At 48.2% G+C, this 23,871-nt stretch overlaps 1 protein-coding gene and 1 long non-coding RNA gene across 4 annotated transcripts in view; one reads left to right on the plus strand and one right to left on the minus strand.

Annotated features, from left to right (window-relative positions):
* LOC129047313 (solute carrier family 41 member 3-like) overlaps positions 1-23,871 on the plus strand; it is an 83,908-nt gene that overhangs the window by 57,484 nt on the left and 2,553 nt on the right. For all 3 annotated transcript variants that reach the window (XM_024244298.3, XM_063721717.1, XM_063721718.1), the window contains 6 exons: positions 5,679-5,823; positions 9,228-9,374; positions 15,274-15,418; positions 16,573-16,652; positions 19,417-19,551; positions 23,283-23,431. In XM_024244298.3, coding sequence (XP_024100066.3) covers positions 5,679-5,823; positions 9,228-9,374; positions 15,274-15,418; positions 16,573-16,652; positions 19,417-19,551; positions 23,283-23,431 — 801 coding nt within the window. The remainder of the gene's footprint in view (positions 1-5,678; positions 5,824-9,227; positions 9,375-15,273; positions 15,419-16,572; positions 16,653-19,416; positions 19,552-23,282; positions 23,432-23,871) is intronic.
* Positions 10,044-23,871, minus strand: part of LOC129058451 (uncharacterized) — a 33,995-nt gene continuing 20,167 nt past the window's right edge. Inside the window, exons 2-5 of the long non-coding RNA XR_010139129.1 lie at positions 19,178-19,270; positions 18,834-18,932; positions 13,571-13,742; positions 10,044-11,647 (exon numbers count right to left, since the gene is read on the minus strand). This is a non-coding gene — a long non-coding RNA (uncharacterized LOC129058451). The remainder of the gene's footprint in view (positions 11,648-13,570; positions 13,743-18,833; positions 18,933-19,177; positions 19,271-23,871) is intronic.

Genomic DNA, 23,871 nt, shown 5'->3' on the forward strand with positions numbered 1-23,871 from the left:
GTCTTACCAGCTTCCTGCCCAGCCCCCCACCCCTTCACACCTCCCTGCCATGCATCTTTAGCCATCTCTCCTGGGAAGGTCCTTTCTCTAGTTCAGCTGCCAGTGAAGCTCTTTAAAGGCTCCACTCAGGTGTAAGTTCCTACCTAACACCAGGTGTATCTCTTTCTGCCTTTTACGTCTTTGGTGCCTTATGCATGCTGCTGCAGCTGCCCTGATTGTAGTTGTGTGTTTACATGTCTGCTGCCCACAGCTAAGCTGAGTCTTACCGGCTAGCACCATGTCCTGTGGCTGAGGAACTGCAGAGTTGAATGAGATGCTGGGGATGCCTCTAACACAAGGTCTAGCAAGGGGCAGGTAATAAATGCCTCGACTACAAGTCACACTGGTTGTACGTTGCTGTTTTTCATAAAATCTTTGTCCATATGGATGTGCATTTCCACATAATCTATTCTCAACATATGTTTATGAAGCCCTGCTCAGGGACAGGCACTGGCTTGGTGTATAGTCCCAATCCTAGCATGAATGTAATTTTGTCTCCTCCATTTTTAAAAAAGCTTAATTAACTCTGAATCATCAGCAGTGCAATAAGTTTTATTCATTGGACTTTTTAAGAACTTCAACATATTCTGTCATGTAAATGTGGGGAGGCAGCAGTGACCAAAGGGCAGCCACTAAGAGCCGGTCCCCTGGGAGTCCACTCAGCACCAGCCCTGCCCACTTCCCTGAACCCTGCCACTGAGCGGGGCCTTGAGGTCTTCCTAGCCTTTGACTTACTTGAAAGATTATACTGCAATAAAAGTATCTTTGTGCATGAAATTCTTAAGATAACTTCCCACAAGTTCAAAGGGTATGAACAGTTCAAAGCTCTAGATTTCCCTCCAAAATGACTAAAAACTATTTTATTTCTTAGTATTAAATAATTAGCCCTACCATTAATATTTGAGCAATATTTGAATCAGTTTCTCTATAACCTCATTAGCATTGAAAATGTTCTTCTAAACTACTTTTTGAATTCACCATATGTATGTGTGTGCCCACAGATATATATGGTTTTCTGTATTGTTTAAACATAAAAAGTTTTACACACATAATTCTGACTTGTACTTTTGTCTTAATAATGACTTATTGAATAAAAATTACTTTGAGCATGGCAGATAGCACTCAGTAAATATCAGCTGTGAATGCTTTGTACACATACACAAATGTTTCTTTTGAGAAAATGCTGAATCAGAAGGTATATAGATAAATCGTAGCCAAAGTTTCCCCCTAAATTCCTGTGCCAACATTTACCCCCTTCAATGTATAAGAGAACCATTTTCTCACATACTTGTCAATATGTATTTTATATTATCAACCTTTTAAATTTTAATCTTACCTAATCTGATGAATAAACAAAGTATATATTGTGCATCCATCCATCCATCAACCCAGCCACTCACTCACCCACCGACCTACCTGTCTACTCATCCGTTTGTCCATCTGTTTATTTGTCCATCCACCTACCCATTCACCCACCTACCTATTCACCCACACATCTGTCATTCATCCATCTGTCCATTGAGCCTGTATAAGTACCTGCAGAGTGCCAGGCTCTGTGCTCAGAACAGGAGACCCCAGTAGAAAATAAGACAACACTTACCTTTTAAAAGAGGAAGAACAGCATCAGCTGTTAATGAATAAGATACCTTCAAATGGAGATTTTATTTAGAATTTTCCTAACTACTAGAGAAGTTGATCTTTATGCACGTCTGTTATCCGTTTGTATTTTCTTTTCTGTGAGTTGCCTATCCATAACCCTTGTGCATTTTTCTAGTTAGTATCTAGAATAATGAAGTCCAGTGTATAAATGGAGTCATGTATATATGTATTATATATAATTATATATTATATATCATATATAATATAAGTTATAAAGTTTTATATATAACTTAATATATATTGTTTAAGCATAAAAGGTTTATAATATACATATATTGAGATTTTATTTAGAATTTTCCTAAAATATAATAACATATAATATATATTATACATATTATAATTATATATTCTGTATAATATATATTACATATGTACTATATTTATTTTATTTTATGAAATAGTTTTTATGTTCAAGGGTATGTGTGTGAATGGTGTGAAGTAGGGACCCATATTTTTCCCAAACCTAGATATCCAGTTTTTCTTACCCTGTTTAATATTTACCCATTCCATCCTGATTTGCAATGCCACCTTTATCCTGCTATATATTCATGATTACATTCTTATGTATTAAATTTTCATATATTCATGGTTCTTTTATTGGACTGTGTTCTGTCCTGCTGATCTATTTGTTTCTGTCAGGATCACACTGCTTTCATTCCTTCAGCTTTAAAATACACTTTGATCATGAATATGCCACAACTCCCTCTTTGACTTTTCTCAAAGCTGTCTTAGCTATTCTTGCACAATTACTCATTTTTGTGAAATTTAAAATGAGTTGTCAAGTGCCATGAAAGATCTTGTTGGGACTTTGACTGGAATTACATAGATTAACTTGGGGAGCAGTTTTTAGCTTTAAAAAACTAGCTCTTTGTATTAGTTCATTTTGCATTGCTATAAAGAAATATCTGAGACTGGGTAATTTATAAAGGAAAGAAGTTTAATTGGCTTATGGTTCCACAGGCTGTACAGGAAACATGATACTGGGATCTGCTTGGCTTCTGAGGAGTCCTCAGGAAACTTACAATTATGGTGGGAGACAGAAGGGAAGCCAGCACTTCATGTGGCCAGAGAATGAGCAAGAGAGTGGTGGGGGGGAGTGCCACATACTTTTAAAGGACCAGATCTCAGCAGAACTCACTCATTGTAGATGACAGCACCAAGGGGTCACCATGAGAAACCACCCCCGTGATCCAGTCACCTCCCACCCGGCTCCACCTCCAACATTGGGGATTATAATATGACATGAGATTTGGTGGGGAAACAAATACAAACTATATAATTTCACCCCTGGCCCCCCAAATCTCATGCCTTTCTCACATTGCAAAATACAATCATGGCTTCCTAACAGTCACCCAAAGTCTTAACTCGTTCCAGCATTAACTCAAAAGTCCAAAGTCTCATCTGAGACAAGGCAAGTGCCTTCTAACTATGAGCCTATAATATCAAAGACAAATTAGTTACTTTCAAGATACAATGGGGGATACAGGTATTGGGTAAATACTCCCATTTCAAAGGGGAGAAATCAGCCAAAGAAAGGGGTTACAGGCCTCATGCAGATTTGAAACTTAGTGGGGCAGTCATTAAATTTTAAAGCTCCCAAATAATCTCCTTTAACTCCATGTCTCACATCTAGGGCACATTGGTGTAAGGGGTGGGCTCCCAAGGCCTTGGGCAGCTCTGCCTATGTGGCTTTGCAGGGTTCCGCCCTGTCTGCTGCTCTCATGGGCTGGTATTCAGTGCCTGCAGCTTTTCCAGGCTGACGGTGGCAAGATGCTGGTGGAGCTACCACTCTGGGGTCTGAAGGATGGTGATCCTCTTCTCCTAGCTTCACTAGGCAGTGCCCCAGTGGGAACTGTGTGGGGGGCTCCAACCCCACATTTCCCCCAACACTGCCTAGTAGAGGGTCTCCATGAGGGCTCCGCCCCTGCAGCAGGCTTCTGCCTGGATAGCCAGGCTTTTCCATACATCCTCTGAAATCTAGGTGGAGGCTCCGAAGCCTCAACTTTGCACTCTGTGCAACCGCAGGCATAACACATGTGGATGCAACCAAGGCTTATGGGTTGCATCCTCTGAAACATTAGCCTGAGCTGTATCTGGGCCCCTTTGAGCCATGACTGGAGCTTGAGCGACTGGGACATGGGACGGAGTGTCCTGAAGCTGTGCAGGGCAGCAGGGGCCCTGGACCTGGCCCATGAAACCATTCTGTCCTCCTAGGCCTCTGGGCCTGTGAGGGGAGGGGCTGCCAATAAGGTCTCTGAGATGTCTTCTAGGCCTTTTCCCATTGTCTTGGCTGTTAGCACTTGGCTCCTTTTTATTTATGTAAATTTCTGCAGCCTGCTTGAATTTCTCCCCTGAAAGTGGGTTTGCCTTTTCTACCACATGGCCAGGCTGCAAATTTTCCAAACTTTTACTCTCTGCTTCCCTTTTAAATATAAGTTCCAGTTTTACATCATTTCTTTGCTCATGCATATGAGCATAGGTTATTAGAAACAGCCAGTTCACATCTTGAATGTTTTGCTGCTTAAAAATTTCTTTCACCAGATACCCTAAATCATCATTCTCAAGTTCAAAGTTACACAGATCCCTAGGGCAGGGGTATAATGCAGCCAAGTTCTTTGCTAAAGTGTAACAAAAGGAACCTTTGCTCCAGTTTCCGAAAAGATCCTCATCTCCATCTGAGACCTCGTCAGCCTGGCCTTCACTGTCCAAATCATTACCAGAATTTTGGTCACAAACAATTAACAAGTCTCGAGGAAGTTCCAAACATTCCCTTATCTTCCTGTCTTCTTCTGAGCCCTCCAAATTCTTCCACCCTCTGCTCGTTACCTAACTCCAAGGTCGCTTCTACATTTTCAGGTATCTTTATAACAGTGCCCCACTCTTCAGTACCACTTTTCTGTGTTAGTCTGTTCTCACAGTGCTATAAAGAAATATCTGAGACTGGGTAATTTATAAACAAAAGAGGTTTAATTGGCTTACGGTTCCACAGGCTGTACAGCATGGAAGCATGATGCTGGCATCTGCTTAGCTTGTGGAAAAGCCCCAGGAAACTTACAAGCATGGGGGCAATGCAAAGGGGAGTAGCACTTCACACAGCCAAAGAAGGAGTAAGAGAGAGGAGCAAGGTGCCACCCACTTTTAAATAACCAGAACTCATGAGAACTCATGATCACCGATGACTTCACCAAGGGGCAGGGTGGGGGGCGGGTGGCGGTGATGTTAAACCATGAGAAACTGCCTCGGTGATCCAATCACCTCCCACCAGGCCCCATCTCCAACACTGGGGATTACAATTCAACATGTGACTTGGTGGGGCTACAGAGCCAAACCATATCACTCTTTTCCCTGTACATGGTGGAGCTCTTTGTTTCTGTGTCCTTCTTTAATAACATTTCCAGGTCAGCATTTTGGATTAGAGATGCCAGTGTTGATGTCCAGATCAGGGCAGCTCCTGGTGCAGGCTGTGGTGTGTGTTTGGCAGGACAGAGATGGGAACAGAGCCTGGAAGGGGAGGGTATGAGCAGGGTGCCAAGGGAGAGACCAAAAGTATGTGAAGTCCTCCCGTGTGACTGCTCTGTGTCGTGGGGTACACCACATGGCAAGTGAGGTGTGTTGTCTGCACTGCCAGGAGTTGCAGAGGACTTCTTCTCAGACCGGTGAGAGTAGAGTTGCCAGCAAGATACCAGGTGGCCCTTGACCAAACCCTGAGCAGAAGATGGAGAAATAGATTCTGCTCTTGAAGGCAGTGCCCAGCAAGGGAGCAGAGGTGGCCAGCGTGGTTTCAGGGGAGTCGAGTTCAAGGCAGGTGTGGGGTGTGGTGTTAGTTTTTCCTGGGGTGAGGGCCTGTGAGATTTTAGGGTAAGGGAAAGGAGGCAGTAGCATGTGGCACCTGGCTCCTTGCGGTGAGTGAGGTGTGAAGGGCAGGGAGTGTGGCTGTGGCCCCGGGGCCCCCCTTCATGCTTCTGATTTCTGTCCAACAGGTGCAGGCCACTGTCGTGGGGCTCTTGGCTGCTGTGGCTGCGCTGCTGTTGGGCGTGGTGTCTCAAGAGGAAGTGGATGTCACCAAGGTGGAGTTGCTGTGTGCCAGCAGTGTCCTCACTGCCTTCCTTGCAGCCTTTGCCCTGGGTGAGCCATGCCCCAGCTGTGAGCCCCCACCCGCCCCCTGCTCCTCTGAGGTCCCACCTCAGAGCTCATTGTGTTTTTAGTTTCTGGGGGTGTGAGTCCCACCGCTAATGGGACTGATTGTGGGCTCAGGGTTCTCACTGGCAGGGTGGGACGAGCCAGCTGGGTCTTCATGGCCCATCTTGTGCCCTCACCCAGGCAGGGGTGTGTGCCGCTCCTGCCACCACTCGCCTCTGCTCTCTGCTGTGTAAAGACCTGTCCCTGCTCTGCAGGTCTCTTCAGCTGGTCACACTCCCGTGCTGAGGCCTGACACCTGCACAGAGCAGGCTTGTTCATCTGTGCAGTCAGCCTGTTGGTTTTAAACACTTATTGAGCATGACCTTACACACAGGCCTGTGATGGGCTCTGGAGGCTGCAGGTGTCCTGAGGGCAAGGCACAGATTTGAGCTTCCATTTCATGTCTTCAGAGAGGCCTTTCTAACATGTCTGAGGAGACTGTGGCTGCTGTGACGGAGCCCCCAGTTGGCAGCTTGGCAGCAGCAGACATTTACTCCTCGTGGGGCTGCAGGCTGGAGCCCGAGGTTGGGCGTCTGTGGGGCTGGGCTCACAGCTGCTCCCTTTGAGGCTGCAGTCGGCCCTTCTCGCTGTCCTCATGCAGTGGAGAGAGGTGGGAGCTCTTTGGGGCCTCTTTCATAAGGGCCCTCATCTCATTCGTGGGGCCCTTATCCTCATGACCTCACCTCCCAAAGGCGCCACCTCCTCACCTTGTAGGTGAGGATTTCAACATGTGGGTTAGGGGGACAGCAGTGTTGAGTGCACAGCACCACCCTCCCACATGCACCCACCTCCTCTCTCCCCTTCCCATGGGCCCTGGCTCTGCTTGTGTAGCTCAGATTGTCTTGTTGCATCATCTTTCTGCCTCACCTCCTTGCTAAAATGTCAGCTCCTCAAGAGTGGGGACCCAGTAGTTCCCACCTGCTGTCTGCTGCTCCTGTCTCCTGCCAAACACAGCTGGTGCTTAACGTGTATCTGCAACACATGTGAGACAGAAATGCGGGCAGACATACCCCTTCCTTGGGGCTCGCATATGTGCAGGGAAAGCAGTCGCCGCACGTTAGCCACGTTGCATCGTTGTCCATTGTTGATTCAGTTGTTGCTGGGTGTCTGCTGTGTGCCTGGCACGGTGTAGTGCTGGGGATATACTGTCAACAAAATGTGTTTTGATTTTATATTCTAGCTCAGGGGCAGACAATAAGCTTATGAATATACAGGACACTAGAGTGAGTGCCACATGTCGCTTTTGTCCTGAGGCCTCCTCTGACCAACACTAAAGTGACCGTTCCGGCCGTGCTTTACGTTAGTGTCCTGTTTTACTCACCTCACCTCAAATGTGTGTTCACACACGTGTGTACTGTCTCTCCCCACACCCGACAGGCATTTCCACTGATGGGAACAGCCTTTTGGTTATTGTCATCACTTAAACCAGGGCCAGGCTTATAACCAGCTTGCAGATGTTCGCTGAATGAATGGACTCTCCTCCAGCTCTCTCCTGGGTCACGTGTCTTTGTGAATCTTCCAGACCACGGGCCTTGCTTTGGTGCAGTGAAAGAAGGAAAAGTTGATAACTTAATAATTGAACCTGTGTTTATACATCCATTCCCCCACCTACTTGCTCAGTCAGTATCCTCTGGGCTCAGCTCGCTGTGGGTTACCCATGTGGGCTATTCTCATTCCTACCAGGCAGCTGATCAGCCCCATTCCTGTGCCAGTGCATGGAGGGTGTAGGCCAGAAGAGGACTGTGCCAAAGCAGGCTGCAGGTTTACAAACCACGTGTCCCTGCTCAGGGTGTTGGCTGAGGCTGGCTCCTAGTCACAGCCTGCGCAGGCATGGACGGATGGTGGATGCCATGACCCAGCCTGGTCCACAGATGGGGCGGGATGAATGTGCCAGACTTTCCAGAGAAGAACAGTCCAGGAGACCCTCAGCATAAAGTCTCCTGAAAACAACGCAGTCTGACAGTCCTGAAGGCCAGCCCTGTCTTTGCAGGGTCTTGTAGAGAGAACACCATTCCCAGCTCCCCATTTTACAGAAGGGAAAACTGAGGCCCAGAGATCAGATGAAGCTTAGCAACACAAGCAAAATCTGTATTGTCCATGGCTGTTCAGAAGCATTGCGGTTACCTCACCAGGCAATGTTGAAGAGGCTATCACAGAAGCCTCAGGGTAGTGGTTTTCAATAGGTGCCCCCAAACCATTGGTGTTCCTTTAAATGGTCCTTGCAAGATTGTCCCCAGCTCACTGACTCAGCATGTGAACTCGGATTCACTTGCAGCTGGCATTCAAAAGGAGACACAGGGCTGTGACTTGTTCACAAGATCAGGCAAGGCACAAACCAGCTTGTAGTGGCAGCTTGAGGATGGCATCAGGTGGTGATTGTAATTATTTTTAGAGTTACAAGATCCTGGGTAAAGTGTTAAAATGCCAATAGCCACAACACAGAGTATCTTCTTAGAGAACCAAGTGAGAGTCTGTTGAGTCAAGTCCTAGGCTGTGGATGGGGACTAGGAGATCATGTGTGATAGTCCCCTTCAGAGCACAGTCTGAACAGTCTGAACAGGAAGGAGGACTTCAGAAGCATGATAGCCACAGAAACGTGAGCCTCACCTCTTCAGTGCTGCCCCCAGAAATCCACCACCACTGCACGTGCTTCCCAGTGCACCATGGACAGCACCGCTAAGCTCCCAGTGCAGGACTGTTCCTGGGAGACACGGGGCCCTCCGAGTGTGCATCTGACAGCCTGGCTGAGCGCACCTAGAAATGCAGTGCAGTCTCAGATGTACCCCACCTTCGCTTCCCCCCTCCCCTGTGCCCTGACTGTGTCAATGTCCTCCAGTGCTCCCAGCTCCCTCCCGCCCTCCCCATCTTCCCTCACAGGCCTAGTCCCTAATGAATCTCTTACCTAGCTGTTTCCATCTAGATGTCTGCTTCTCAGAGGATGCCGGTAAACACAGGAGGCCATGAGCTCACCCCGGGGGGTTCCGTTGCTTTGAGCATCTTTGGAGCAGCCCTCATGCAGCATGGGGCTCTGGGCTGCCTGTCTCTGTGGTTCCTGGTGATTTGGGAGCTCGGGAGCCACGGGTCACTCCTTAGCATCATGCGCACAGGTCACAAAGTAGAGTCCAACTCTCCCAGCCTTCTCAGGCCTCCAGTGTAGTGGGAAGCTCTGAAAGTCAGGGCAGCCTGGCTTCACATCAAGGCCTTTATGGAGGGAGGCAAGTTAATGAGCAGCCTCCCTGCCACCTGCCAGTCCCGACTCAGTGCCGCCCATCCCTGTGCTGCTGTGCCTGCTCAGAGCCATCTGGCTCCCTGGGATTTGAGTCTGCTCTTTCTCCTCTCTCTCTCTGCAGGGGTGCTGATGGTCTGTATAGTGATTGGTGCTCGAAAGCTCGGGGTCAACCCAGACAACATTGCCACACCCATTGCAGCCAGCCTGGGAGACCTCATCACATTGTCCATTCTGGCTTTGGTTAGCAGCTTCTTCTACAGACACAAAGGTAAGGAGTGCCTTCTTCTATAGACACAAAGGCTCCACGGAGAGGGGGCCCTGGAGCAGGTCACCACTGAGGCTGAGTGGGTACTTTTGCATCCAGCCCATGTGCTGTTGTTTGAATGTGTCCCCCACATTTCATGTGTTGGAAACTTAACCCCTAACTTGGCAGTAATGAAAGGTGGGGCCTTTAAAAGGTGATTGAATTAATGGATTGATGGATTAATGAGTTATCATGGGAGTGGGACTGGTGGCTTTATAAGAAGAGGAGGTGAGACCTGAGCTGCACGCTGGGTTCCCTCACCATGTGGTGCCCTGCACCACCTCCGGACCACAGAGTCCCCGCCAGCAAGAAGGCCCTCACCAGACACTGCCCCTCAACCTTGGGTTCTTCAGCCTCCGCAACCATAAGAAATTTCCTTATGAATTATCCAATTTCTGGTATTCCATTATAAGCAAATAGACTAAAGCAAAAAATTGATACTGAGAAGTAGGGTGTTACTGATGTCAACCTTAAATAACAATATCCAGATAATATTGTTACCAGCGGTGAGTCCAGCTATCTGGAGAAACTCCAGAATGGCAACTTTGCAGCAATTTCAGTTCTTTGTCTTCTGGAAGGAAAGATTTCAAATGAGAGACACAGGCAAGGTTTAAAGCAGGAGGGAGAATTTATTTTAAGCAAAGCAAGAGTTTATTAGAGAGAGTACACTTGAAGGAGAGCCATGTGGGCGACTTGAAAAATCAAGGGTGTTGTTTGCTTCAGTCACGCCCCCCACATCCATGCCTGGGCAATTGTTTAAAGGCATTTTGTTCCTAACTGCCTCCCCCATTATCTTCATGTACCTGGAATTTGTGATACAATGAACAATAATATAGCCAATCCATAGCTTATATTATTTTAATGTAAATTCTTTGTAAACAACTTAGGAACAGTCTCTTCCTTTATCTTTAAAATCCCACTTGTAACTGCTACTAATTGAAGTGTATATTCAGGGCACTTGAATCTATGCTCCCACTGAGCTGTTCTTAAGTTTTGGGCTCAGGTGAACTCTAAACTTAGTCATAGAATAGGGGGTTAGACATGAGCAGGGCAGGAGAGAGGGCCCCCAAGAATGTTGGGCAGTTGTCAAGCCATGGTCAGGCAATTAGAAATCTGTCCCCCTGAAATAATGAGCAGGACAAGGGAGGAACCCCAGAGCTGACTGGTTCTCATTAAGTAACGGACAGGCAGGCATAAAACCGTCCCTCTAAGATAATAAGTGGCCATGACTGGTGCCTGGAATGACAGGAGTCTTAGAACAGACAGAAGACACCTGGAATTAGCAAGCCATAGTCCCTGACAGGGTTTCAAGCATGTGCAGTGAAAGGGCAAGATGGTGAAATTTAACTGGTATGTGACCTTCCTCTGGAGCGCTGGACCAGTGAGAACTGCCCCTACTGAGCATGTGCACCACTTCAATAAACACACTGCACATGCAGCTCTCCCAAGTGCTGGCAGGGCCACTGCACATGCGATAGATAAAGGCCAGCCCAGGGGAAGAACAAAAGGAGGACACAGAAAGCCCAGGAAAAGATAGGGGGTATAAAAACTCTAAATAGGCCAGGCGCGGTGGCTCACACCTGTAATCCCAGCACTTTGGGAGGCCGAGGCGGGCGGATCATGAGGTCAGGAGATCGAGACCATCCTGGCTAACACGGTGAAACCCTGTCTCTACTAAAAATACAAAAAATTAGCCAGGCATGGTGGCGGGCGCCTGTAGTCCCAGCTACTCGGGGAGGCTGAGGCAGGAGAATGGCGTGAACCCGGGAGGCGGAGCTTGCAGTGAGCCGAGATAGCGCCACTACATTCCAGCCTGGGCAACAGAGCAAGACTGTCTCAAAGAAAAACCAAACAAACAAACAAAAAAACTAAACAAAGAAGCAAACAACACACCTGATTTTGACAATTGGTTGAGTTTATCTAAAGACCTGGGATCAACAGAAAGGAATGTCTGTGTTAAGAAAAAGGATTGTGGAGACAGTTGTTATTTGCAGAGGAAGCCTTCAGGTAGCAGGCTTCAGAGAGAAGAGATTATAAAATGCTTCTTATCAGACTTAAAGTCTGCGTTGATGTTAATGCTGGAGAGGGATAATGAGGCATGTCTGACCCCCACTCCCCGTCATGGCCTGAACCAGTCTTTCAGGTTACATTTTAAGAGTGCCCTGGCTGAAGAGGAAGTCCATTCAGATGGTTGGGATGGAGCTTCGAATTTTATTTTTGGTTTACCTGGTGAACTCCTAGAGAAAATGGAAACGGTGAGAAAATTTGGAAAATTTTTAGCCTGGCCATATGGTAGAGAATGAAAGAGTTTCCAGGAGAGGAATCCAAGGGTGTGACTGAGCCACCGGTTTCTAAGGAGATTAGCATGGCTGAAAGGGAGCTGGGAGCTAATTGTCAAGACAAGGGGGAAAAGGCCCAAAAGCATTTCAGAGATTTTTTGAGGCCCCCCTCCCATCACAGGCCCAGAAGCCTAGAAAGACGGAATAGTTTCAGGGGACAAGCCCAGGGCATGAGCTTGCTGCCCAGGGCCACCTAGGGACTGTGTTCCCTGTATCCCAGTGCAGCGCTCCTTGGCCATCCCAGTCATGGCTCACACAGCTCGGGTGCAGCTCATGCTGCCGCTCCAGAAGGTACAAGTCATAAACCTAGGTCCATGTGGTGCTAATTGTCCAGACTTGCAGAGAGCAAGGGCCTTGGAAGCTTAGTAGCCACTACCAAGTTTTGGAAATATTTTGTCCAAAGCCTGGGGGCCCAGACAAAGACTTGTTTCAGGGCTGAAGCCACTGCAGAGTTCCCCTACTAGAGCAGTGCCAAGCAGAAATGTGGGATTCGAGCTGCTCCACATGGTTCCACCAGGACAATGCCTGGTGGAGCCATGGAAGCAGGACTCCCATCAAGATCCCAGGACTACAGAGCTGTTAGTGTGCGACTTCAGCCTGGGAGAGCTGGGTGGACTGAACACAGCACAGCCGTGGTTGGAGGTAGGGGAATCTCAGAGGCCTGGGAACCTCAACCCCCACACCAGCGTGTAGAGGATGCCTGGCATGGAGTCAGAGGAGAAAGCTCTGGAGTCATAAGCCCCAGTGTCTGCTCTCTCAGGTTTTGGCCTATTGGTCTTTTCTTTTTGTCCATTTCTTCCTTTTGGATGGGAATGTCTGCCTTATACTCATACCACCATTGTATCTTAGAAGCAGGTAGCTTGTTTTGATTTAATAGGCTCACATGTGAGACTCTGGACTTTGGGCTTTTGAATTAATGCTGGCATAAGTTAAGACTCTGGGGCTATGGGGATGGAATGAATGTATTTTGCATGTGAGAATGACGGGGTACCATGGGTGGAATGCTGTGGTTCCAATGAGTTCCCTAAATTTCATGTGTTGATCCCCAATGTGGCAGTATTGAAAAGTGGGGCCTTTAAGAGGTGATTGGGTCATAAGGGCTCTGCCCTCATGAATAGATTAATCCATTCATGGATTAATAGATTAATGGGTTAATGGATTAATGAGTTACCATGGGAGTGGGACTGGTGGCTTTAAAAAAGAGGAAGAGAGACCTGAGCTACATGCTCAGTTCCCTCGCCATGTGGTGCCACCTCGGACTCTGCAGAGTCCCCACCAGCAAGAAGGCCCTCACCAGAGGCAGCCTCTCAACCTTGGACTTCTCAGCCATTATAACCGTAAGAACAAATTCATTTTCTTTAGGAATTACCCAGTTTCGAGTGTTCTGTTATAAGCAACAAAACTGACTAAGACACTGTGACCTTCAGATCAGCCATTATTCCCACAGGAAGGACCCTGCTGTATTACAGTCAAAAATCCTTTTACAGAGGGAAAGCCTGAGGTTATTCCACAAGTTCAAGGAGTGCTCAGGAAAGTGCCTCAAGCTCTCCAAACCATGTTAGGAAGAATGAGCAACTGAAGCCTGCATTTATATGGGTTGTTAACTTCTACCTTTAGGGCAAAGGTGTACTAGGAGGTTGAGTGGGGCCTGAAGCTGGTTGGCCACACTGAGGTATCCTCACAGGATTGGTGGGCAGTGGGCAAGCAGTGACAGTTGTTGAAGAAGTGCCCAGACAAAGGGAAGAGCCTCAGCAAAGCTGCAGTTTATCACTCCCCATGGGAATGTAGGACTAGGGATTTGAGAAAGCATCCCATCTTTACCTGTTGGCAACTGAAGCAGACAAATAAACAGCTGTGATTTAGAGGGTATGGGCACGGGGCCCTTTCTGTCCCAGCTTTGGGACTGTCTCCTTGCCATCCTGGTGTTGCCTGCCAGCAGTGATGTTTAATCACCACAGAGATTTGCCAAGTTTACTTAAGTGGCAAGGGAGATCTGTAAGAAAGAATAAGATGACCTAACTTTACTTTTAAGCTAAACTGAACTTAAAACAAGAAGATTTGTATATGGGTTATTTGAGTTGGATTTGCAAAATAAGTGAGAGTTCAGACATCACATGAACCTTTCCCTCTGCCCCAGGCTGTACCGTGTGCTCATTTCCACATGACTTATGATTTAGACACAAAATCATTGTTGGGGCATCTGTCTCTCCAGTGAGACTGTGACCTTCTCTCTGTTGCACTCAGGAGTCACTGGGACTGGCCTGTATTAGGTAAATCTTGACCTGCTGAGGTGTGAGCAGCTGACTGTAATACCTGCTGGGTATAGTTGGGAATTGGCATTGCACACTGGGGAGGTGTGCTGGCGAAAGCATGAGGCAGGCCCTGGGGGTGCTTGTGAGTAGCTAACTGAAAACTCTGACTGAATTCAAAAGCGTGGTATAAGGTGATGCTTCTGCAGGCCGCTGTTTCCCAGAGGGTGGGAGACCTGGTTAGAGCTGGCTGGGCCTGGCTTATATCTCCTGCAGAGGCCATGCCCTCCTACCATAAAGTACCTTGTCTGTAGCCAGTCTGGGGCACCTGAGGCAGAGGAATGGGTCATGACCCTTTAGTGCAGAGAAGGAAGGAGCGGATGTTCCTGATAACACCCCCAGAGAGGGAGTACATGGGACACAGACCCATGCCTGGGTACCCCTGAGTGTTGGGCCCCCTTGGCAGGTGAGCCTGCCCTCCAGAGGGTGGGGCTGAGGGTGAGACGACCACTCTAGAGAAAGCCAGTGTCTTGTTCTGTCACTTGTGGGGGAGCACATGGAGCACAACACAGAAAGGGAGGAATGAATGCACAAGATGCCCGAGTGTGTCAGGCTTGTCCTGGGCCCCCGCAGCTGTGACAGATCCAGCACCTAGCCAGTCTTCACTGGCCTCTCGCCAGTGGAGAAGATGAGATGGGGACGCGAGTAGCTACCCGGCTGGTGACCCTGTGGTTGCCTGGGACTGGCCTCAGCCAGGACCACGGGTGGCATCCCGTAGCCGGCTGTGGCGTTCTATGGACCCAGGCCATAGCCCTGATGGGGCTGCTTGCTGTCTAGGCAGCCACCCTTTTTTGCATGTCTGCTTCCTCCTGCTGCCTGTCTGAGCAGGGGCTGTCGAGAAGGTGAGATGAGATTGTGCACATGAAGTACTGAGCATAGTGCTAGCTCATGGTGCGTTCCATACATTGTACTTCTATTTATTTATGACAGTAGCATCAGGGTGGGAGGAGGCAGAACAGGGTACTTTATGTGGGGAAAATAGCAAGTTTGCCAGAGAAGTGGAGTTGAATGTGGCAGGAATGGAGGACAGAGAGGAGCTTTTCCAGTTACTTCTTGGGATGGTGAAAGTTCTTTGAAAAGTATGGCAAGGCAGTTCTCCCTCAATTGATGAGGACAGGAGCGTCCTCACCCACCTTTCATTTGTGAAACCCAGGCCCAGCCTGTGTGTGCTGGCCTTGGCCACGTGAGCCGCGTGTGTCCCTGTTCTCCTTTCAGATAGTCGGTATCTGATGCCGCTGGTCTGCCTCAGCTTTGCAGCTCTGACCCCAGTGTGGGTCCTCATTGCCAAGCAGAGCCCACCCATCGTGAAGATCCTGAAGTTTGGCTGGTTCCCAATCATCCTGGCCATGGTCATCAGCAGGTGAGCAGGAGCCAGGGCCACAGCCCCTCTTCCTCCTCAGCCATGAAGGCCCCTAGAACCAGGGTGACACTCACTGCCTTGGGAGACAGGAATGGAGTGAAATGTAGCTGTGGGCTCTTTCAGTAACTCTCATTGCTGATTGAATCGTACCTTTTTCCTTTCTTCTCTCCCTTTCACTGAGAACCCTGGGCCTTGTTGGTTCTAAGAGAGGCTGCCCTGTTTACATTTGCCAGAGCACCAGGGACCCAGGAAGAGCCAAAGCTGGGGCCGGCACTGGAGTGCACTGGAGCCCCAAGGGAGACAGCAGCTTTCAGACCATTGCCGCCAGAGCTTTGCTGGCCCAGATCCCTGCTTAGGTGGCAGGTCCCCCACCTCGGCCTCAAGGCCACATCTGCTGACTCACTCGTCCTCCTGGTCACTGGCCACGCATGGCTACTGGTGGGACCTAGACAGCTGTGGGGTTAGCATCCCTCTAGAGCCTTAGAACCTTCAGCTGAGCCCAGGTCCACCACTCTCCAGCTCCCTCTCAAGGCTCATTTCCTGAGAGTTGACCTTGATGGGGGCCACCCCAGTCCATTCTGATGGGTTTTTCTAACTTTGAGTCTTGGGGAGAAGAGGCGATAGAGTAGGTATCCTTACTTCCAGGAGGCTCCTGGGCTCCTTATACAGATTGACCTAGCTTCTCCAGGGCTCTAAGAAGTTCCAAGGGGTGGGAAAGCTTTTGCTAAACTACAGTGGCCAGTGGGAGCAAGGTCTGGCTGCAACATTTTCTGAGAACATGGGGTGGGCATGAGGTGATCCTCCTGCAGGTTCTGTTTTCTGCTAAAGAGCATCTCAGTCGTGGTGCCGGAGTCTTGGGACAGCCCAGCCAGCTGTGTGCCTTTGAAAAGGCATTTGTTTGTTTTGCAATAAGTGGGTGTTCTCGGATGGCCTTCTGCAATGGTTGAGGCTCAAAGTGGAGATGGAAAAGCATGAGCAGGGTGCAAAGGATGCTGGCGAGACCAGTTTGGCCGCAGCAGATATTTTGTGTAGGGGAGAGGAGAGTGACAGCCAAGGATGGGAAGCCGGGCTGAGAGGGTGATTTGTGTGGAGAGTTACAGGGCCATTGTAAGTGTAAACTCTGATAACTTGACTGCTGTCTGCTATTTCCCCAGTTTTGGAGGACTCATCTTGAGCAAAACCATTTCTAAACAGCAGTACAAAGGCATGGCGATATTTACCCCCGTCATATGTGGTACGTATTTGAAGGGTTCCCATGTGGTCCCTGGTTTGGGTTGGCCCACAGGATTGGGTTGGACCGGAACAGCAGACCTCAGAGGGGCAGCACCAGCCCCGCACAGGCAGTTGGGCAGCTGAGCGGTGGACAGACTGCTGCCTTACAGGGATGCCGGGGCAGGTCTTCTCAGATGGAAGAATCCTGGGGAGGAAGCCCCACACACTGTTCGCAGCAGCTCAGACCCGGCTCCTCACAGGCAGCCCTGGGACATGAGCTCTCCTGACAGGACCGAATTCCAGGCTTTGCAGGCACTGAGTCAAACTCCGGCCTCAATGGCACCTGCCAATTGAGCATGGCCTTCAGAACCAGGGCGCTGGCTCTTGTGGCTTTTCTTTTTCCTTTTTTGGATTCATTGCTGACATCAGAACTCAGATATTTACACTTAAAAATCTGGATTTCTTCTTCTTAAAAATGAAGACTGTAACAAACACCGGGTCTACACTCTGGGCACTGCAGCAGTGCCTGAGACAGATCCAGGACTGTGCTTCCCAGCTGCCTTGATCTCCCTTCCCTGTTGTCTGACACCTGGCTGTCTGCACATATTCACCTAGGCCTACACCCTGTGGGGTTTGTGTGGATGACCCCTCTTTTAACCAAAGCTTAGCTTGGTGTCTGGTGTCTTGATAAGTTTCCGTAAATGGAAGTGATCAGTTAGGAGAAGAACAAAACATGTTTTGTCCAGTTTAGCCCCCAGGCCCTGGCCTGCAGGGACTGAAGAAACAGCCTTCAGAGGCTCCTAGGCAGCCCCTGCGTGTCCACAGTGTCCCTCCTCCCTTGCTCCCTTAGGGGACCATGTCCTTATTCCTTGCATGTCAGTGGGCCACCCAGCGTGTCCTCACCCCAGCAGTGCCAAAGTGCCTTCACATTGTGCATGAGAACAGCAACAAAGGGCTTATTACGTTGGAGTGTTTTTTTGGGATGAGTCACCAACTCAGATGCCTTCAGTGGCCACTCAAACAATCTGCATGAATTATGCAGGCCAGGCAGCTAGACAGTGAGAAATGGCAGGGGCAAGCTGCAGAATGCATTTCTCATATGAACAGCGTGGTGCCTGTCCAGCTCCAGCCAATAGTTACCTCGGGAGAGTGTAGATCCAGATTTGCCAGAGCTGACTTGGGAAGAGAAGCTGGGAATCTGTATTAAGGGCCTAATTTGTAAACAGTAACAATTAATTTGAGATTTTTTTTTCCTTTTTCTTTTTAAAATTATGTATGGGCCAAGCAGAATAGATCGCAGCAGTCCTCTGCCTGAAGACAATTGTTTGCATCCTCTAGAACAGCCTATGTGGTTGGCCTCTGCCCCAGAGGTCACTGGTGCACACCTGGCCCAGCTAGGGAGAGTTCTCCATGGCACTGAGCAAGTAGGATGGGGGAATCCCCACGTTCCATCAGCCCGCCCCCACATCTGCCCCCACAGAAGGAGCGCTCAGCATGGCCTTTGTCAGCTGGGCCATCTGGCCCTGGCAGAGCTTGAAACCTTTTTCATACCCCGTGGGATCCCGGAGCCTCAGCAGGAAGCCCTGGCGTTCCCGGAGACCGCATGTGCTCATGGTTTTCTGGGCCTCATGACTCTGCCTCTAGGGTTCTGTGTTCTGTGCCCTGTCAATCTACACATGACCCCGCTCATCCTGTTTCCCCTAAAGCCACTTGCTCTGGGCACACACCCAAAGCATCTATGAATGTGGGAGTTTGCACTGACAACTGAGCTCCGAGAGAGGGGCTCACCTAGCACCACAAATTGAAATCATGCAGCAGACAACGTCTTTTCTTCAAAGCTGTCAGACTACACAGCCATGAGAGGTGTCCCAGGCATGTCTCCTGCCGCATGCTTGCTTTGCCACCTGCCTGTGATCATCTCTGTCCTCCCCTCGCCTTCCCTTTCTTTTTTTTTTTTTTTTTTTTATTTGAGACAGAGTCTCGCTCTGTCACCCAGGCTGGAGTGCAGTGGTGCGATCTTGGTTCAATGCAATCTCTGACTCCTGGGTTCAAGTGATTCTCCTGCCTCAGCCTCCTGAGTAGCTGGGATTACAGGTGTGCACCACCACGCCCAGCTAATTTTTTTTGTATTTTTAGTAGAGACAGAGTTTCACCATGTTGGTCAGGCTGGTCTCGAACTCCAGACCTCAAATGATCCACCCACCTCAGCCTCCAAAAGTGCTAGGATTACAGGCATGAGCCACCGTGCCCGGCCCCCTCTCATTCTTATCCACTGTTTTCATTCCTCTTCTCTCCTTCCCACCTTGAGTGAAAAAAAAAAAAAAAATCACTTTCATTTTCTCAGATATTCCAGGCTGTAGTCTGGTTCCTGTCAATGCCTGTGGCCTTGAGGTCTGACTTATCCAGACTGCCTTATCACACTGTTCTCAGACCTTTCTATCCACTCTCCCCTCATCCTCACTTTGTCCCTGGATCCCCTCCCTCCCATCCTCGCTCCAGCCAACAAATATTTATTGAGAACCTACTTTACAGCCGCACTCCCCACACCTTAAGAGATGCCAGCGGTCAAGGTGATGCAGTTACTCCCTGGATACCTCACTCACAAGCTCTGGGCCACCCTGACTTGCTGCCAAACAAGATCTGTGGTCAAGTGGGAGGAAAGGAAAAGATAATGAAATACTGAATTAACCAAAGAAGGCTTCCTGGAGGAAGGGAACTTAAAATAAGGGATACAACTTAGAGACTGGTGTAAAGAAAGGGAAAACAGATTCCTTTTCTCCTCGTAGGTGTTGGTGGCAATCTGGTGGCCATTCAGACCAGCCGAATCTCAACCTACCTGCACATGTGGAGTGCACCTGGTGTCCTGCCCCTCCAGATGAAGAAATTCTGGCCCAACCCATGTTCTACTTTCTGCACGTCAGGTGGGTGTCATGTCTTTCAGAGGCCATGATAGCCATTTCTTTAAACAAGAAAACATCGGTGTCATTGGAATCTGGTGTTTGTAGCAATGGATGCCTGAAGCCAGGGCTAATCTCGGCACACATCACCTTCAGGGCCCCAGAAATGAGACTCCCTGGCCCTGCCTTTCCTTCATTCCTTCATTCAATTATTTATTGAATGTCTACTGGGCACTAGGTGTTAGGTTAGTGGTGAAACAGGGAGAGCTGATTTCTTGCCCTTGGAGTACACAGTATAGAAGGGCAGATAAACACAAGTGAGTTCGTGATTAAAAATTATGGTGGGTACCGAACAGCGAAAGTGCAGAGTGCAATGAAAAAGAATTAGAGGAAATACACTTGGGATAAGGAAGCTCCTCCCTGAGGACAAGTGGGTGTTGTTGGGAGGAGGAGGGCCAGAGAAGAAGGGGCTTTCAGGGCAGTGGGTGCAGTCTAGCAAAGGCCCAGAGGCAGGGAGGAGTGTGGCAAGTCTGAAGAACTGAAAGGCCAATGTGGCCTGAGCTGAATGGACAGGAGGGGATGAAGGAGGCTGAGGCCAGAGAGGCCGGAAGGAGGTGATCAGACAGAGCCCTGGAGTTGAGGAAGGAGCCTGGATTCTACTCAGAACCACTGGAAGCTTTTGGAGATGTTGTATCTTTTTGTTGGCTTTGAAAAATTAGATCTTTTTTCCTGTTCCATTGTTTTGGATTTCCTTTCTGTTTTAAGAACTACCTTTAGCCGTCTTTTGGGTTGGCTGCTGGCACATTTCTGAAGGATATTTTCACTGGTTATAAAATTCGGTGTTGATAATTGTTTTCAAACACTTGAAAAATGTGCCGCTTCCATCTGATTCCATAACTTATGATGAGAAATCTGCCATTTCAATGTATTTTGCTGTATAGGTATGGTGCCATTTCTCTCTTGCATATTTCAAGACCTTGTCTTTAGTTTCTAGGAGTTGAATTATGATATGTATTGGTATGGACTTCTTGGGGTTTATCCTGTTTGGGGTTTGTTAGGCTCCTTGAACACATGGATTTACATCTTTCGTCAAATCGGAAAATTTAAGCCATCACTTTTTCAGCTGCACTCTCCTTCTTTTTGATATTCTAATGACATGAATGTTAGATCCTCTGTTACAGCCCCACAAGTCCCTGAGACTCTGTTTGGTTTTTGCAAAGTCTATTACTCTCCTTGTTTAGATTGGCTCATTTCTATCACTTTTTTCTCCAAGTTGACTGATCTTTTTTTCCCCTGCCCTCTCCATTCTGTTATTGAGCCTATTCACTGAGTTGTCTGGGACTTTTGGGGGTATTGTATGTGTTTAGTTTTAACATTTCCATTTGGTTCTTCTTTCTTTCTATCTTCTTTTTCTTTTCTGAGACTTTCTATTTCTTTGCTTATACTTTCTATTTTTTTGTTTGTTTCAGGTGTGTTTGTGATTGCATGATGAAGGATTGTTGTAGTGGCTTCATTAGAACGGCTTTCAGGTGATGCTGACGTCTGTGTCATCTCACTCTGCCGTCTGTTGGTTGTCTTTTCTCATCCGGGTTGAGATGTTTCTTGCTTTTGGTAAGATGAGTGATTTTCATTTGAATCCAGACATTTTGGGTATTATGTGACAAGACTTTGGATCATGTTTGAATCTCTGCTTAGCTGGCCTTCTTTGACACTGCACCACTGGGGAGAAGGGATGGACTGCTGCCCAGGTGGGGATGGAAGACTGGGTTCACCATTCAGCCTCTATTGCTATCCTGGGAAAAGAGGAGCACCTTGTTATTGCTGGGCACAGTGCAATCTAGGTTCCTCACTAGGCCTCCTCTGAGACCACCCTGGCTGGGACGGGGAGAGATGCCTTGTTGTTGCTCCCCACATGGCTTCACTGACAAGGTGGGGGCCCCATTAGCACTGGGTAGAGATGAAAGTTCTGAATCTCACCCTGGCAGCCACAGGAGATGATGGTGGTCCCACAAGGCCTTCCTGATGAGGTCAGGGCTGCAGTTTTTCCTGTGGTGTTTGTTGGAATAGAGTAGTTATTGTCTGAAAGTTGTCTGTTTTGCCAGGCTTCCCCTTTCCTGGCCTTTGGCGAAAAAGATCAGACTTCTATGGAGTCTCTTTTTTTGAGACAGGGTCTCACTCTATTGCCCAGGCTGGAGTGCAGTGGCACAATCTGGGCACACTGCAACCTCCACCTCCCTGGTTCAAGCGATTCCCCTGCCTCAGCCTCCCAAGTAGCTGAGATTACAGGTGTGCGCCACCATACCCAACTAATTTTGTATTTTTAGTAGAGACAGGGTTTCACCACGTTGGCCAGGCTGGTCTCGAACTCCTGACCTCAACTGATTGCCTGCCTTGGCCTCCCAAAGTGTTGGGATTACAGGCGTGAGCCACAGCGCCCAGCCTATGGAGGGTTTTTTGTCTATTTGTATCTGCATTTCTTGATGGCTGAGGCCAGGACTCAGTCTTGGATATGTGAGGCAAAGAAAGAAAGACAAAAAGGACAATTCAGGGGACTCACGACCATGTTGTTCATTGCAGCCCAAGGTCCCCAGCCAGCCTTTCAGAATCTGCTTATGTTTGTTTTATATACAATGTTTAGGACTTTCAGTTGTACTTAATGGGAGAAATAGGACGAAGTGTGTCTTCCCCATTTGTTCAGAAGTCAAACTCCCTGTTATATTTTCTAACTTGTTATTTGTATATAGAAAAGCTGTTATTTTCTGTGTTGTACACCTAAACATTTTATTGAATTCTTATTGTTTACATGGTTTTCCTATAGATTTTCTTGAGTTCTCACACCAACTTCTAATAGTAGCTTCTTCCAATCATTTTGCTGCTTCTTTTTGACATTTTTTAAAATAATACTTTTATTCCATGTCTGATTTCTCATCATGAATACATGTTGTTGCTCCTCTGCACTAGCTTTGAACTACATGTGACCTTTTTTCTCCTTTTCTTTATTATTTTAGTGAAATACATATATTAATGCAGAGTCAAATGGAGACCTACTTTTCATTAGAACTCTATTTCCATTTGAGAAATCAATCATATTCATGTTAGAATTTTAAAAAGTGTTTGTGGTAGGGCCAGGGTCAATCACACTTATTGTAAAGTCTCAAACTCAGAGCATGGGAATCTAAAGGAAACCCGGGGCTCACTGGCACATTGCAGGTGTGCTGACAGGGCCACAGAGGCTGCTGTGAAGAAGGGGCTGCCAGAGGTCCCCTTTTGAGCCAACTGCCCTCCCCAGATCACCAGCGCTGCATTGAGTGAAGCACCGTACCCAAAGCTCTTTTCCTCCTTAAGCCCCTTGTATGTTCTCTTTTCTCTGCTCAAACTCCTGTCCCCCAAATTCAAATCCCAGCTGAAATGTCATCTGCAGGAGCTCATCCCCACTGATACACACTTCCTGCTTTTTGCCCTTCTTTTTACCCTTATTTTCTTTAAAGTACTTGTCACAGTTTGAAATAGACTTTCTTGCTTCTTTTTATTTCTGCTTACTTGATTCTTGTTTCTCTTCTCTAAAATATCAGCTCCACGAGGGAAGGGGGAAGACTGTATCCCCATCTGCCAGAACCTGCTTGCCACAGAGTAGGTGTCCAGTGAACACTTGGGAATAAATGGATGAGTGAGTGTGGATGCCTCACTGAGGACTGTCACATGCCAAAGTGGCTTCGCTTCAGGTCACATGACCTTCTTGGTTCTGTTTCTTTCAGAAATCAATTCCATGTCAGCTCGAGTCCTGCTCTTGCTGGTGGTCCCAGGCCATCTGATTTTCTTCTACATCATCTACCTGGTGGAGGGTCAGTCAGTCATAAGCAGCCAGACCTTTGTGGTGCTCTACCTGCTGGCAGGCCTGATCCAGGTAAGCCTGGCTGCAGCAGCAGAGGTGCGCAGCTGTGTAGTCAGCCAGCAGGCTTGATCTCTTGTCTGAGTGAGAGGCTGAGGGAGGCGGGTGGGGGTGGCTGGACATGTGGGGCACAGTCCTTATCTTCCAGGAGTTGAGTCAACTTGTCAAATACAGAGGCCATTCCACACTGCACACCACATGCTGCATGCTACACACTCCACACCACACAGCGCATCCCACACACTCCACACCACACCACAAACTCCACACCACACACTGTACCCCACACACCACACCACACACTTCACACCACACACTTCACACACACTCCACAACACAGTGCAACCCACACACTTCACACCACACACTCCACACCACACACTCCATACCACACAGCATATCCCACACACTCCACACCACACAGTGCATCCAACACACCCCACACCACACAATCC

This window comes from Pongo abelii, chromosome 2 (assembly GCF_028885655.2).
Source record: "Pongo abelii isolate AG06213 chromosome 2, NHGRI_mPonAbe1-v2.0_pri, whole genome shotgun sequence".
Lineage (NCBI taxonomy): Eukaryota > Metazoa > Chordata > Mammalia > Primates > Hominidae > Pongo > Pongo abelii.